The 14,166-nt window shown below is 46.1% G+C and overlaps 1 protein-coding gene across 1 annotated transcript in view; it reads left to right on the top strand.

Moving 5' to 3' along the window:
* nphp4 (nephronophthisis 4) overlaps positions 1 to 6,036 on the top strand; it is a gene marked incomplete at both ends in the record, with an annotated part of 81,323 nt that extends 75,287 nt beyond the window's left edge. The window contains 2 exons of the mRNA XM_079742319.1: positions 1,311 to 1,454; positions 5,896 to 6,036. Of these exons, the coding sequence (XP_079598445.1) occupies positions 1,311 to 1,454; positions 5,896 to 6,036 (285 nt within the window). The remainder of the gene's footprint in view (positions 1 to 1,310; positions 1,455 to 5,895) is intronic.
* Positions 6,037 to 14,166: the final 8,130 nt, after the last annotated feature.

Here is a 14,166-nt window from a genome sequence, read left to right as displayed (position 1 = left end):
AACCTGAATGCAGCCGCTTGTGCACATCGGTGTCACCATCACGTGTCCTGTGTCAAGGTGCTCCAATGACGCCATCGTTCATCTGACAGCCCCCGTTTGACAGTCCCCCCCCCCCCTTCCCCTAAGGAGTAGCCAATGAGGAGAATGTGAGGAGCAGCCTCCTCATTTCCTCCTTCTCCACCATATTTGGGTGATGAATATACTTTTTGTTTCAAGCAATGTGTTTTAGGGCTAAAATGTGTGGGCCCTCCAAATTGCCCACCCTACCTTAAATGTGAGGGCAGGATGTTCCTATTATAGTACCTCCCCAGTACCCCCTTACCCCCTAATTACCCCATCTCTACACAGCAGTACATCTTTAGAGGTTGATTGAACGCAGCAGCCACTCAAACACAGTAGAGAGTCGAGAGAAAGGACGCAATGCCAAGAAGTCCATCCCTACACGTATCATCCCGTGTAGCACTCACCTCTGTATTAAAAATGTATTTCATGCCATATGTGTTCCCGGCATGTTTACCACACAGTCGTGCTGCATATGTGCTCATGAATGAGCGATGAGGGGACAAGTGAGTGCCGTGGGTACAGTGTATGCTCCGCGGACCAGCAGAACACCGATATGAAAGAACGATATTCAGAAACAGCAGACGCCACGCGGAAGAACCATAGGCTTTAGATGTGAACCTTCAATGTGCTGCCGGTAAGATTCGAGAGTTGTAAAGGGAGAGAGAGCAGAAATTTGCAGAAGAGAGCGAAATTTTGACAACCCCCCCCAAAAAAAAGTCAGCTCCCTCTCTGCCCTGTGATTGATGGGCAAGATGGATTCCCCGCGCCAATTAGGGAAGAGATGCCCTGATTGCGTCTAAAATCGAAGTTGTCTCATACAGAGCCAGTCTCAGTCAAACTTGAGACAAAGGCATTCTCTCTGCACATTTCAGCCTACGGACGGCTATGGCATTTCTAAAGAAGCACTCAATAATAATTGCTCTGAAATCGTACCTACATTACCTTCATGGAGCCAGATAGGAGGTGAGGGGCATCCAGCTGAAAGTTGCCCCCCCCCCCCCCCCCCCCGACAGATAAGCTGTAATTGCAAAAAAAATAACTGTAAAATAAAAATCCAGTACCTTTTGGGCTGGGAGGCAAACCGCTCAGCCCCCGCCAGACCGTCCTCTGTCCCCTCCGCTCGGATCTAGGGGCACACGCCCACTTGTGATGTCACAAGAGGCCGGTTTTCACCACGGCTTGTAGCGGCGGTTCGCCCTCACCCCTGGTGGTATCACATGTCGCCTTCACACCGCGTGTTCCTTCAGGCGTTTGAGCTCTCGGTGCCGGTGGCTGGGGGCCGGGGCAGCACCCGGAGGATCACCTACACCAACCCGTACCCGGACACCCGCAGCTTCCTGCTGCACTCGGACCGGCCTGACCTGCTGCAGTTCAAGGACCACCGCTTCCAGGTGTGTGGGTGTGGATGGGTGTGTGTGTGTGTGTGTGTTTGTGTGTGTGTGGGGGGGGGGGGGGGGGGTTTGTGTGTTTGTGTGAGTGAGACTGTGTGTGGTGTGGGTATGTGTGTGGGTTTGACTGTGTGGGTGTGGGTGTTCACGCACGCATGTGTGAGTGCGACTGTGGGTGTGCGTGTATACAGTGGGGCAAAAAAGTATTTAGTCGGCCTCCAATTGTGCAAGTTCTCCCACTTAAAAAGACGAGAGGCCTGTAATTTTCATCATAGGTATACCTCAGCTATGAGAGACAAAATGAAAAAAAAAAATCTAGAAAATCACATTGTCTGATTTTTAAAGAATTTATTTGCAAATTATGGTGGAAAATAAGTATTTGGTCAATAACAAAAGGTCATCTCAATACTTTGTTACATGCCCTTTGTTGGCAATGACAGAGGTCAAACGTTTTCTGTAAGTCTTTACAAGGTTTTCACACACTGCTGCTGGTATTTTGGCCCATTCCTCCATGCAGATCTCCTCTAGAGCAGTGATGTTTTTGGGCCTTTGCTGGGCAACACAGACTTTCAACTCCCTCCAAAGATTTTCTATGGGGTTGAGATCTGGAGACTGGCTAGGCCACTCCAGGACCTTGAAATGCTTCTTAAGAAGCCACTCCTTCGTTGCCCGGGCGGTGTGTTTGGGGTCATTGTCATGCTGAAAGACCCAGCCACGTTTCATCTTCAGTGCCCTTGCTGATGGAAGGAGGTTTTCACTCAAAATCTCACGATACATGGCCCCATTCATTCTTTCCGTCACACAGATCAGACGTCCTGGTCCCTTGGCAGAAAAACAGCCCCAAAGCATGATGTTTCCACCCCCATGCTTCACTGTAGGTATGGTGTTCTTTGGATGCAACTCAGCATTCTTTCTCCTCCAAACACGACAAGTTGAGTTTTTACCAAAAAGTTATATTTTGGTTTCATCTGACCATATGACATTCTCCCAATCCTGTTCTGGATCATCCAAATGCTCTCTAGCAAACTTCAAACGGGCCCGGACATGCACTGGCTTTAGCAGGGGGACACGTCTGGCACTGCAGGATTTGAGTCCCTGGCGGCGTAGTGTGTTAGTGATGGTAGCCTTTGTTACTTTGGTCCCAGCTCTCTGGAGGTCATACACTAGGTCCCCCTGTGTGGTTCTGGGATTTTTGTTCACCGTTCTTGTGATCATTTTGACCCCACAGGGTGAGATCTTGCGTGGAGCCCCAGATCGAGGGAGATTATCAGTGGTCTTGTATGCATTCCATTTCCTAATAATTGCTCTGATTTCTTCACACCAAGCTGCTTACCTATTGCAGATTCAGACTTTTCAGCCTGGTGCAGGTCTACAATTGTGTTTCTGGTGTCCTTTGACAGCTCTCTGGTCTTGGTCATAGTGGAGTTTGGAGTGTGACTGTTTGAGGTTGTGGACAGGTGTCTTTTATACTGATAAGGAGTTCAAACAGGTGCCATTAATACAGGTAACAAGTGGAGGACAGAGGAGCCTCTTAAAGAAGAAGTTACAGGTCTGTGACAGCCAGAAATCTTGCTGGTTTGTAGGTGACCAAATACTTATTTTCCACCATAATTTGCAAATAAATTCTTAAAAAATCAGACAATGTGATTTTCTGGATTTTTTTTTTTCATTTTGTCTCTCATAGCTGAGGTTTACCTATGATGAAAATTACAGGCCTCTCTCTTCTTTTTAAGTGGGAGAACTTGCACAATTGGTGGCTGACTAAATACTTTTTTGCCCCACTGTATGTGTGTGACTTTGGATGTGTGTGGGTGCATGTTTGTGTGAGACTGTGTGGGTGTGGGTTGTGTGTTGGTGTTGGTGTCTGGGTTTCGTTTGTCAGCAGTTTAGTTATCGGCTCAACTGAAGTCGTTTTTGACTACTTGATTTGTTCTTCCAGAAGACTGTTGTAGCGAAGGGGTCGCTGACAATAAAGTCATTATTTATTCACAGCTCAGTTCAAACAGTGATTCATGCTGCTGCAGTTATCTATAAATATGAATAAATATAAATATATCATATGATTTACAGTATGTTCCAACAAACACATCCCAATTAATTGTCTTCCAAACAAAATTGAGTTTCTGTCTAACTAAACTGTCTTAGTAGTGCCTCAATATAAAAAGCTTTTAACATGTCTGCAGCATGTTGCATCATTCATTCACTTTTCTCTTTTACCATCTTTTAGTGTTTGTTTTGCCCCTTGTTTTTATTGTCTTCTCACCGCTGATGAAATCCCGCTGAACTGCCGTCGCCTTTCGAAACTCACGACTCCAATAAATCCTGGGCTTCCTCCCCAGCCGACTCAATCAGCTGAGGGTGACGTCTCTTCCCCTTCCCCCCAGCCCTCCCCTGCGCCCGCTTATTCCCGGATCATTCCCCCGCGTCGCTTACCGCCATTTCAGTGACACGCAATCACGTCGGTGAACACCCGACATGGAGAAACCCATCACGTGCGTCATTGTCATCATCATCACGCTCCGCATTCAGACGGGTGTGATCTGGCTCTGGATGACAAACTGACGGGAGGAAAACTATCTTGAAATAACCACGGAGGTGGTGTTGTTGTCACCCACAGTGACAGCTATACCACTCAACAAGGGAAGGGTAGTCTGGTCGTTAGTGTGTTGGACTCCCTGCAGATGATTGTTTGTTAGTTCAATCCCACAATTTCCACGGGTTCATCCGTGGTTATTCTGAGAAAGATGCCTCACACGCACAAGTGTCTGCTCCAGCAGGATTTGTCTAAAGTCACTTAAAATGACTGAGATAGGCGCCTGCTGAATGGCTAAATAGTGAAAAAAATCGGTGTGTTTTGGTTTTAGCCATTCGGGAGAGAATGAAAGACATCGAGAGAGAGAGAGAGGGGGAGAGTGGCGACATGGACAGAAAGGCAAATGGACGGAACAATCCCCACCATTTTTTTTTTCCCTGTGCATTAGAATTTCTCAAATGTCCCACAGATTGCCAGGGCATGGGCTGAAAGTGTGAAGGGGGAAACACAGCACTGCTGGTTTGAAATATCTGCCCTGGAATGATTTAAAAAAAGAAAGAAATCACAACATAAAGAAGGCTCTGGGAAGCGACGGGCCGATCGATACGCTGCTGCATTTGGGAAAGATTAAGGCATAAATCCCCAGAATTGACCCATTTATCTCTCGGCGCCTGTTAAAGGAAACGCCGCTGGAGAAGCGGCCCTTGATTTGATACGGGGGTCAGAGGGAAATAAATGAAATGCTGGCACTGACAATAAAGACCCTTTGCTCTGGGGGCCACAGCAACACACACAATGTGGGAGAAAGACAGGGCTTAGAGAGGAAGTATCCCCAAATACAGCCTCCTCTGGAGATCATTTGAACAACACAAATAAAAACAAATGAAGAAAGTTGGTCAGTGGGTATATTGAAGAGTAACGAAATAAGGATGAGCTTTGGAGGGACATTGTTTTCTAATGTTTCTGGGTATTTTACCAAGTTTCAGAGTTTCAGTTCTTCCTACCCATTTGATGAGTTCTTCTTATTACTTATTTCACACAAAATGTCGCCACTGGTTTGGGAACTTGTGCCTCACTATGGGTATTAGGGCTCGGCGTTTGTTTAAGCTAGGCTATCGTCTCCACAATGAAAAATGGATTCTCCTAACCTTATATGATGCTCCGACTCCTACAGCTATTCTGCACGCTATCCAGCTGTGCTGTTTTTTAGCACTTGGATTTTTCGACTCCAAATATTGATCTTATTCTTTGATAGTTGTCAGCCTGACTTGCAAGCCGCTTTGGATAAAAGCATCAAATAAATGACCCAATGCTAATTGTAACTATGTAAATTCGAACAGATGCACTTGTGGTCATCAAACGTTGGATCTACCTTTATTAAACCAGGAGAGAGCCTCATTGAGATTCAACACGTCTTTCGCAAGAGTGTCCCGGCTCAAGATAAGCAGCAGCACACTTATCCGAACAGACAACATGTAGCACAGGTGTAGCAAAGGTCCATGCCATAAAGGTCCACGCACCTAGGTGGCTGCCTCAGTCCAGTGCCTCAGTAGGTGGCTTCTTTTGGGCTCCTCCAGACCAGTGTTAAAAACTGTGAATCGTGTTTATTGCAGTGGTTTGACCATGGCAATGGTGCCCCACTACCATCCAGGAGTTCTCCCGAGTGCGAGTGGAGATGGCTGGTTAACCTGTTGCACACTGATTGCTCAATGTGCAACAGGTGTGCAGCCTTCCCCTAACCCCAGAGTCCAATCAGACTCGGCCAGGAGGGGCTCCTCAAACCAGCCATCATCCTCACACACTCCCACAGCAAGCCTAACCAGAAAAGTTACAATACACAACAATGCAGACGTGACCCACATATTAACGGCGGCGTTAACAGTACTCCCACGGCTGGTGGTGTCTCCTCAGGTGGGGGGTGGAGAAGTGTACACCGTCGGGCTGCGCTTCGCCCCAAGCCAGAGCGGCGGCAGCACGGAGATCTCCATCTACATCAACAACCTGGACGAGAAGACGGAGGAGGCCTTCTGCCTGAAGGTCAACTACGCCTGACCTCCGACCCCTGACCCCCGGCAGGCACCCGGGTCAGCCTCCAAAGGTCGCCCAGTCAACCCGACGGAGGCCTTCCTTGCTGGGTGTTCTATCGTTGAATGTACGGCATGGAACCAGATTGTTTTCAAGACAATTTTGTGTGTGGAGTTGTTGCTTTTCATGTTTAGGATTGTTATGTTAATGCAGGACAACACAAAATGTAATTTCAGTGTTTGTTTTCCAACGAGAATCGCATGAATCAGAACTAGAGTGGTGGATATCTGTTCTTTTGATGGGATTGGATTCCTGCACCACTGTCTGAGCTGAATTCGCAGTCCAATTACACAACTGATCCAAACGCCGTGTTTAATGTCCTTTTTAAGAAAACAAACAAACACCACCGTTGGTTTTTCGATGTGACCAAAAGAAAACAGTGCTCACTTCACTCCATTTCCCCCATTTCCTCAAATTGAGTTTAGAACGGCACAGGTAGCGGATATTTTCAAACCAAAAGAGACTCTCTACAGACAGCCACGGAACGTCGCTATCAGCCGGCACACAGCTTGTCTGCTGCCTGTTCTTCCGTATCGGTGACGCCTGAACGGGCATGCATTCTCTCGCACAGGATGCAAAAATGATTACCTTCGCACGAGTGATAAATAAACACAGTTAACTTTTTGAATATATGGTTTCATATGCCACATCGCATCCGTTGTTTGTTTTTTCTCACAATTGAAATATTTCCAGTGTCATGGCGACAAGGGGGACTCTCTTTTCTTTTCGAACTCAATTGGAATGCATTTAGGGACTCTGAACACACTGAAACCGCCACGGAAAACAACCACATTGACTTCATGTGCATCATTTTGACAGTGGGTTTGTGTGCGTTTCAAAGCCTAAACAAAAGCGCCGTTCAGACTTTTTCCGTCAATTGTTCTTGTTTTTTTCCGACGTTCTGTCCGAACTGTCTGGGCACTTCGTACAAAGGTCCCGACTGGGATCTTTGTACGAAGCGCCCGACAGTTGGGGGGGGGGGGAGCTACTCAACGCTAACGTTTTGAATCAGCAGCCAGACGCGTGTTTCTTCCCACCTGCCGTTTGCCAAACCACTAACCTCGGCCCTGACTGGCGACGTTGGACACGGCGCCGTAATGAGAGTTCGTCTTCCCTCCTTTATGTTCTGTCGCTGCCGGTGTACCGTCACGTCTCCTCTTCAGATCGTCCTCGTTAACAGGCCCCCTCTCAGGACCTCCGCCTGCTCCTTCCTGCACTCATCTCCCAATCAGACACACAGATAGAGAGCGAGAGAGAGAGAGTGGGAGAGAGACGAAGGCCATGGCACACTCTGACGGTCACCACAATCACAGTCTTATGTAACATCAGAGTCACACAACTCCCACGCCGTCCACCTACGCCACCATACCTCGGTCTCTGTCTCTGTATATCCTTCTCTATCTCTGTCTTTCTTACTCCTCTCTCGCTCTCTCGCTCTCGCTCACTCTTTTTATGTCTTTCAGTTTTTTCTCTTTTCCCTCTTTCTTTGCTCTGACTGCCTCTCTCTCGCTCTCTCTCTGTCTCTGTCTCTCTCTCTGTCTCTGTCTCTGTCTCTCTCTCTCTCTCTCTCTCGCTCTCTCTGTCTCTGTCTCTGTCTCTCTCTCTCTCTCTCTCTCTCTCTCATTAGAATGCATCCCGCTAAGCTTCCAAACGGAACATCGCTGACTAATAATTAAAAAGTTGCCAACCCATTCAAGCTCATTAATACAATGTATGTATATATATATATATATATATACAATGTATGTATATATATATATATATATATATATATATATATACATTCATCTCTTAAGATCACTCCATAATGTCCCGTGTGTGGCTTGTGTGTCTGTGTGTGCGCCCATGAGTATACGAATGCACGTGCACACGTGTTTGTGTGCATGTGTGTGCGCGCCATCACACCCTCACCTTTTAACCTGCGTCTGTCCACATTTCAATGCTCCACAACACACACCACAAACACACACACCTATATCCCCCCCCCCCCCCCACACACACACACACCATCACCATTGGATGGAGCCCTGCCTGGCTCTGTGACAGCTGCAGCCGTCTCCTTAGCCGGTGGGCGGAGCCTAGGCTGACACCTTGTAAACCGAGCCAATCTGGTTCGCTGATTCCCCCTGACAGCGCCTAGTGTGGTGCGGTTGCCGTACGCTAACCTTGTTAGCGGACGAGGGCTAAAGGAGCTAACTCAAGCGTGTGGTGGGCTGAAAACAGAGAGGAAACCTCCATATGTTCCTGTTGTTACTGTTGTTATCCGCCCAGAACCCTGGAACCGTTCCATACGTTGAGTTTGTCATGCTAATTGTCTGTGAGTTTTCATTACAGTTTTATCCATGACTGTATGCTCACTGGTGTGCAGAAAGAGATTCAATATCATATATATATAATATTCAACTCCTGGCAAGAACACCAGACATTCAATCAGATTGTGTTAACCTAGCATATCAACATATAGAGGATATTTCCTGAACTGTTTGAGTGAGAGGTCAGCATCATGCAGAGGTTAAAGGGAGGTTCAAAAGGTATAATTTGAGATTAATTTAGAATGCCACAGCCACCGGTCAGCTATTATCGAGTGAAATGCTCTGTGAGAATATCTGTCCTGGTTGACTGCACCTGCAGTGAACCAGGCATCTCTTCCCTGATTGGTTAGGGGGATCAGTCTTGCCTGTCAATCACAGGCGTGTGTTTGCAACACTTCTCGGGAGATATGTAGTGAGGGGGAGGGAGGGGGCTTTCATGTGGGTTGCGTAATTGCAAAGTCTTGTTCTTTTGGGCTCTTTGCTGCTCTGTTCCCCTTCCAACTTTCGAATCTTTCCGACAGCACCTTTAAGGTACTGTGTGTGTGGCTGACTCATAGTAGATCCAAATTGGACAGGGGGGAGAAAACACATCGCTCCGCGGAGAGATGGAGGCAGTGGGGTAGGGGGAAAGTGATTCTGTTGTGGTGGACCACAGAGCATTGATAGTTGCAGCTTGGCAGCGCTTCGTAAACCGGGCCTCATTTACCATGTTGCGTGTCGAAAGCGATGCCCAGCCGTGACTACACAGACAGGATGTTAGCAATGTGTTGGCTAAGTCTGAGAGGACATCCATCAGTCCCTCCCCCCCCCCCCTTCTCCACCACAAACCATCTTGCAGTCCATTCTCTGCTTCGACTTCTTGGGTTGCGTGTTTCCCTTGAGGCTGTGTCTGTTTGCTTCGTCAAAACTTTTGGTCGATCCACTCTTAACTTTTTTGTCAATTCGCTCTTTGTTGTTTGATTGTTTTTATTGTTTAGGCTTGACCACCAAATGTGACAGATGTCATAAATAGATGATGTATAGTTTATGCATGGTATGGAAATGACTGTCGACCAACAATTCAGGACTTTGAGTTATATTTTGTATTTCTTTTGTATTTTATTGATATTGAAAGGCTTTATGTAGTGTATTTTTACAACTTTGCAGGTATATAAAAATGTACAACACTAACGACACTGTGTTTTGGAATGATAATATAATGAATGCTTATGGTCGAAGGCCATGTTTTAGAAATACACAATCACACATGCACACAGTAAAATATGATTACATTACTAATAGTGCCAATAAAAATCTAAGATTTACAAGGTTAAGTGCTGCAATGCTTAAAAAATGGAGACAGGGAAGATGGATGCCTCACGTTTACGTCCAGCAAATTTCTGAAAGTGCTTGTGTTTCTGAAAAACTCAAAACTCCAACAATCGATGAAGAGTACTTACAGCATAACTGCCTGGGGTCCGTGGGGAACAAGCCCAGCAACACACCATAATTCACCCCTATCCCCCAACGGCTAATAATCAACATTAGTTCCTGCTAAACATCGCCCTCTTTATAAGTCACCTCAACTTTTATCCAATTGTGTGGCTCGCCTCGGGCTGACCGTCAAATTGTTTTAGCGATACCCCCATGAGCTTTTATTACCTTACAAGCACCGCCTGAACACCAAGCCACCCCAACAGCTCACTCCACCGTGGAGGAATGAGTCTGACGCACGGTGTCACCGCAATCCACTTCCCTGAAGACCTCAGGTCTACGTTTTGAAATAGTTTGCAATAGCATTGCAAACAGGTACTGCGTTTGAGTACCTATCTTCATTATATTCGGCATCAAACAGTTTCAGAATGGCAAGATGATTTACTGTGAATTGGTCCCACAGTATACAAAGGGTGTTTTAGGGTGTGTTGTGTGGTTGCTCCATCTTTGTGTTGTGATTCACACTAAAAGGGATGTAAAGGGAGGCTGGCTAGGGTGTTCCACTGCCAGCCTTAAGGTTCTAGGTTTGTCAGCACATCTAACCCATACCTGTTCTTCAATTACATCTATCTGTATTCAATGCAAGGCGCTTTGGATAAGGAGGTTTCCTATAGGACTACATTGTTGTAAATAGCAGACCTAAAGCCAAAGCTATGTTTCATCTCTGATAAGTTGACTGAGCCGGCTATGAACACCCACAGGAGAAAAATATATGGTATTCCTGACAAGTTCAAGTCGAAGTCACATTAAGGATTCTACACACACACAGGAAAACACCCTTTTTTGACAGATGCCTTTCGCTGCATCCTTTCATCAAAGTAAGTTGGTGCGAGGAGCGGAGCTGTGTGTTTTTTGCATAAAATCTCAATTTGCTATTCCGGTGTCGTTCTCTTCCAACGTAACGCACTCAAGTCGTGGTAACGTTCATCCTAAAACCGGTGCAGACACAGTGTGCAAATCACCATGGCACTCATTAAAAAAAGATATAAATTATATCAGACGTTACACTAACTTCTGCTCCAATGATTTCTCCCCCGTCAGAAGTGGATGAGATGTTTGACAAAGACGTGTGAACGGCAACAATGCCGTGCGATTATTAGCCGGAAAGCGCCATCAATATGCACAAAGGCAAGTCCCAACTCGACTGCTCGGAACGCGTGGGTCAAGTGATGAGAGTTCCCAAGCCAAAATACACACGCACGGGCCAACAGTTTGATTGGCAGACCATTAAAAGACAAAGTGCCCGCTATAGACCTCCATGAATCAGACGGCGGAAAATTAAATGAGAATAAATCCAATTTAAGGCAAATTTTATTTGATGTGTTTCACATATGAAGTCCAAAAAATTTACGGCAGGGATTTCAATTACTTAAGTGATATCCTGTCATGAATTTTAAACAGGGAACAATGTCCTATTTCCAGAATGTAATCAGGCGCCTGGAAGAGGAGAAGTTGGCAGGGGCCTTAGGCTTTAATTTACTGGGCATTAAAGCGAAACCGTAGGGGGAAATAAGGATGGGGAATGGCTTACTCTATATTGGATATAGAAAGGGAATCAGAACCCGCAAATGGCAAGGGCTGTAGGTGTTGTGTTGTTCAAGCATTGCATCTCCTTGTCATCTTCATGTTTGGCAGAACTTAGATCCACCATACAGAGGGTTGTAAACATGCATTTTGGGGTTTTAGATTTGCATTCAACCTCAATCATGAAAAAATCTTGAAAAGTGTATTTTTCAAGAAATAAACCGCTCTAACTCAACCTTTAAAGTGCTGACATTTTTGCTGCAGTTGCTTCTCAAATGTAAAGAGCCACTAAAGGCTATTTTTCCAGCCAGCCCTCCAGACACAACAGAAACAATGACGTTAAACCTTTCTAGCAGTTGACAATCCCTAAAGTAACTGACCCAAACAGTCCCAAATGGTGAGGCTGAGGCAGACAGCCCAGGACAATCATTCTATGACCATTACATTTGAGAACAACCGCTTGGCAAAAGCAAGGAATCCCCTTGGGTTCTAGCCCATTGTGATGGTATCCATTGATATTCTGAATGCGCCCACAGTAATCAGAGGAAAATGACCTGATTTTGGACGGTAAATGCCAGCCTCGGCTGGTTTGATGCTCGAAAGCTGAAAAAGATGACATGGGAATAGCAATTACAACGCGTTTGTAGCAACTTATTAACCTAGTGCAGCAGTGTTGATTAAAGAGAAGAGGTCGCATCCGACCCTGTGAACATAAATTATAAATATTGAAAAATTAGCCTGTGATGATCTGTGGGGGTTAATTTGTGGCCTGCGATGCTCTGAAAGAGAGAGGTCAGAGTGAAGGTCTTTCCCTCAGGGCAGATCCTCTGAGGAAACACCAATCACAAAACCAATACGAAGCCAGCAGAATGTCAAGCCGTTTCGGCCTAAAACACCTCATTTACTATTCTACCGGGACCACAGCACAGGGAGGGAACAATGGCTTTCAGTTTTTTTTTTACTTTTTGCGCATTATGTCGCTGAGGAAGAGCATCACATGCCCTGCTTGGCAGAGGGAGATTATGCACGGCTCGCTGAGTTTCGTGGCGGATCCAAAAAGGCACACGAAAGACTGCCTGGCTCGGCGGCAGGGTCGTGTTTACGGCTGCGTTTTAACGGCTCGCTTGTTGCCGACTGCTTAACAATTATACGTGTTACAAGCTTGCTGAGGCCCCGGTTCCTGTTTGTAACGTAGTACACAATAACACAATCAAGTACTATAATATTCAGATGGATCGATTGGGGAGATGCCAGATTCTATTGAAGTGGGTTTTATTAGCGGTGAGCAGATTTAGCCTTATTGGTCTCTAAATGTTTAAACACAGGAAATGGATCAAAAGCTGGAGAAAGGCACTCTTTTACTTTTGAAACCTGTACCAATGCAACAAGGTGAACTAATCAGGCTTTATTAGCATTCCACAAAAGTTATCTGTTTATGGCTTCAGAAACAACCTGTCACACTTTTGTTGGTACTGTGCTTTGAAAACTACAAACAATTGTTAATGGTTTTGATGTTCATGTTAGTGTAAAGTTCTATGTTGTCAAGATCTGCCTAGTTCCGTTGGCACCATGTGTATTATACCACTAGGAGGAATATCTCCCCTTTAGCCCTCCCATCCCAAAGAAACTAACACCAGTATACACACTATCCCTATAAGCACTGTGTCAGGCTTTAACCAACTGTGCCCTGTTATTTTGGCCTGACCGGATCAGCCGAGGCCATGTGGGACTGGTTGCCCTGCTAGAGGGCCCCGTACAAGGGCCACAGCTTCTGGTTCGCCTTCCAGACCTTCTCAGGGTCAGTGGAGGGCCATCTCCCCTACAGACAGACTGTGATGAGATGAGGCTGGACACGCTGGTGGTCCATGACCCAGCATGCCTGTAGACACTCATTATAATATGAGCACAGGCTGATGTCTGGGGATGCCCTTTTACTGTCAGTAATATCTGGTCCTGGTTTCATGAAAAGTAACATACTAAGCTAACATACTATGTCAAATTAAAAGAGGATCTGGATGGTGATGCCTAAGTGGCTAGGATGTTCAACTCCTAGCTGAAAGCAACTGGGTTCGATCCACTGCAACAAACCTGTAGACTTCACTGAGCAAGATGCCTCCAACTTTCAATGCAAACATGCAGCCAAAGGCAGGACAGTAGCCAGGAGGTTCGTCTCCACTGTAAAAGCTGATGGTGTCCATCCTCAATGTCAGCGACATATGTTCTAAAGAGGCAAAACCCTGCCTGCTCCTTATTGAAAGATGCATCTGAGATTCCTGTGATCCAAGTCGCTTTGGATAAAAGCATTAGTAAATGAAAACAAAACACACCCAAAAAACAAAAGCACAGAATAATGAATAATAACACACAACCCTTCCTGTCTATCAAGGCTTACGTCTTCTCCACCCTGTGAACGCTCCTGTCCACAGCTCACTGCACAGGGGCCTGCATGAATTACCTCCTGCGTGAGAGCAGACCGACTCAGCAATTACGTTGTAAGAAAACGTGTTAACTATCCCGCCTCAGCCAGCCCCATACGAGCCACTCTCCTCTGTCCTCCCACCACTGCTGCCTCTGATGTGGTTAGGGTCCACCCCTGAGAGACAAGCCCAGGTTAAAAAGAAACGCACACGTATTGTAATAATAGCTTAGTGGGTAAATAAGTGCCGGAGCCGGTATTTCTACCGTCGGGGAACGGCAGGTAATTTTGAGGTGCTGTTTTCTTGACGGTACGCAGAGGCGAGGGTAACTTAATCACGTTTGACAGCGGGTTTATTTATTCTTATTTTCG

The sequence above is a fragment of the Pollachius pollachius genome (genome assembly GCF_949987615.1).
Source record: "Pollachius pollachius genome assembly, chromosome: 8".
NCBI classification, from domain to species: Eukaryota; Metazoa; Chordata; class Actinopteri; order Gadiformes; family Gadidae; genus Pollachius; species Pollachius pollachius.
This window is presented reverse-complemented; position numbering and strand designations above follow the sequence as displayed.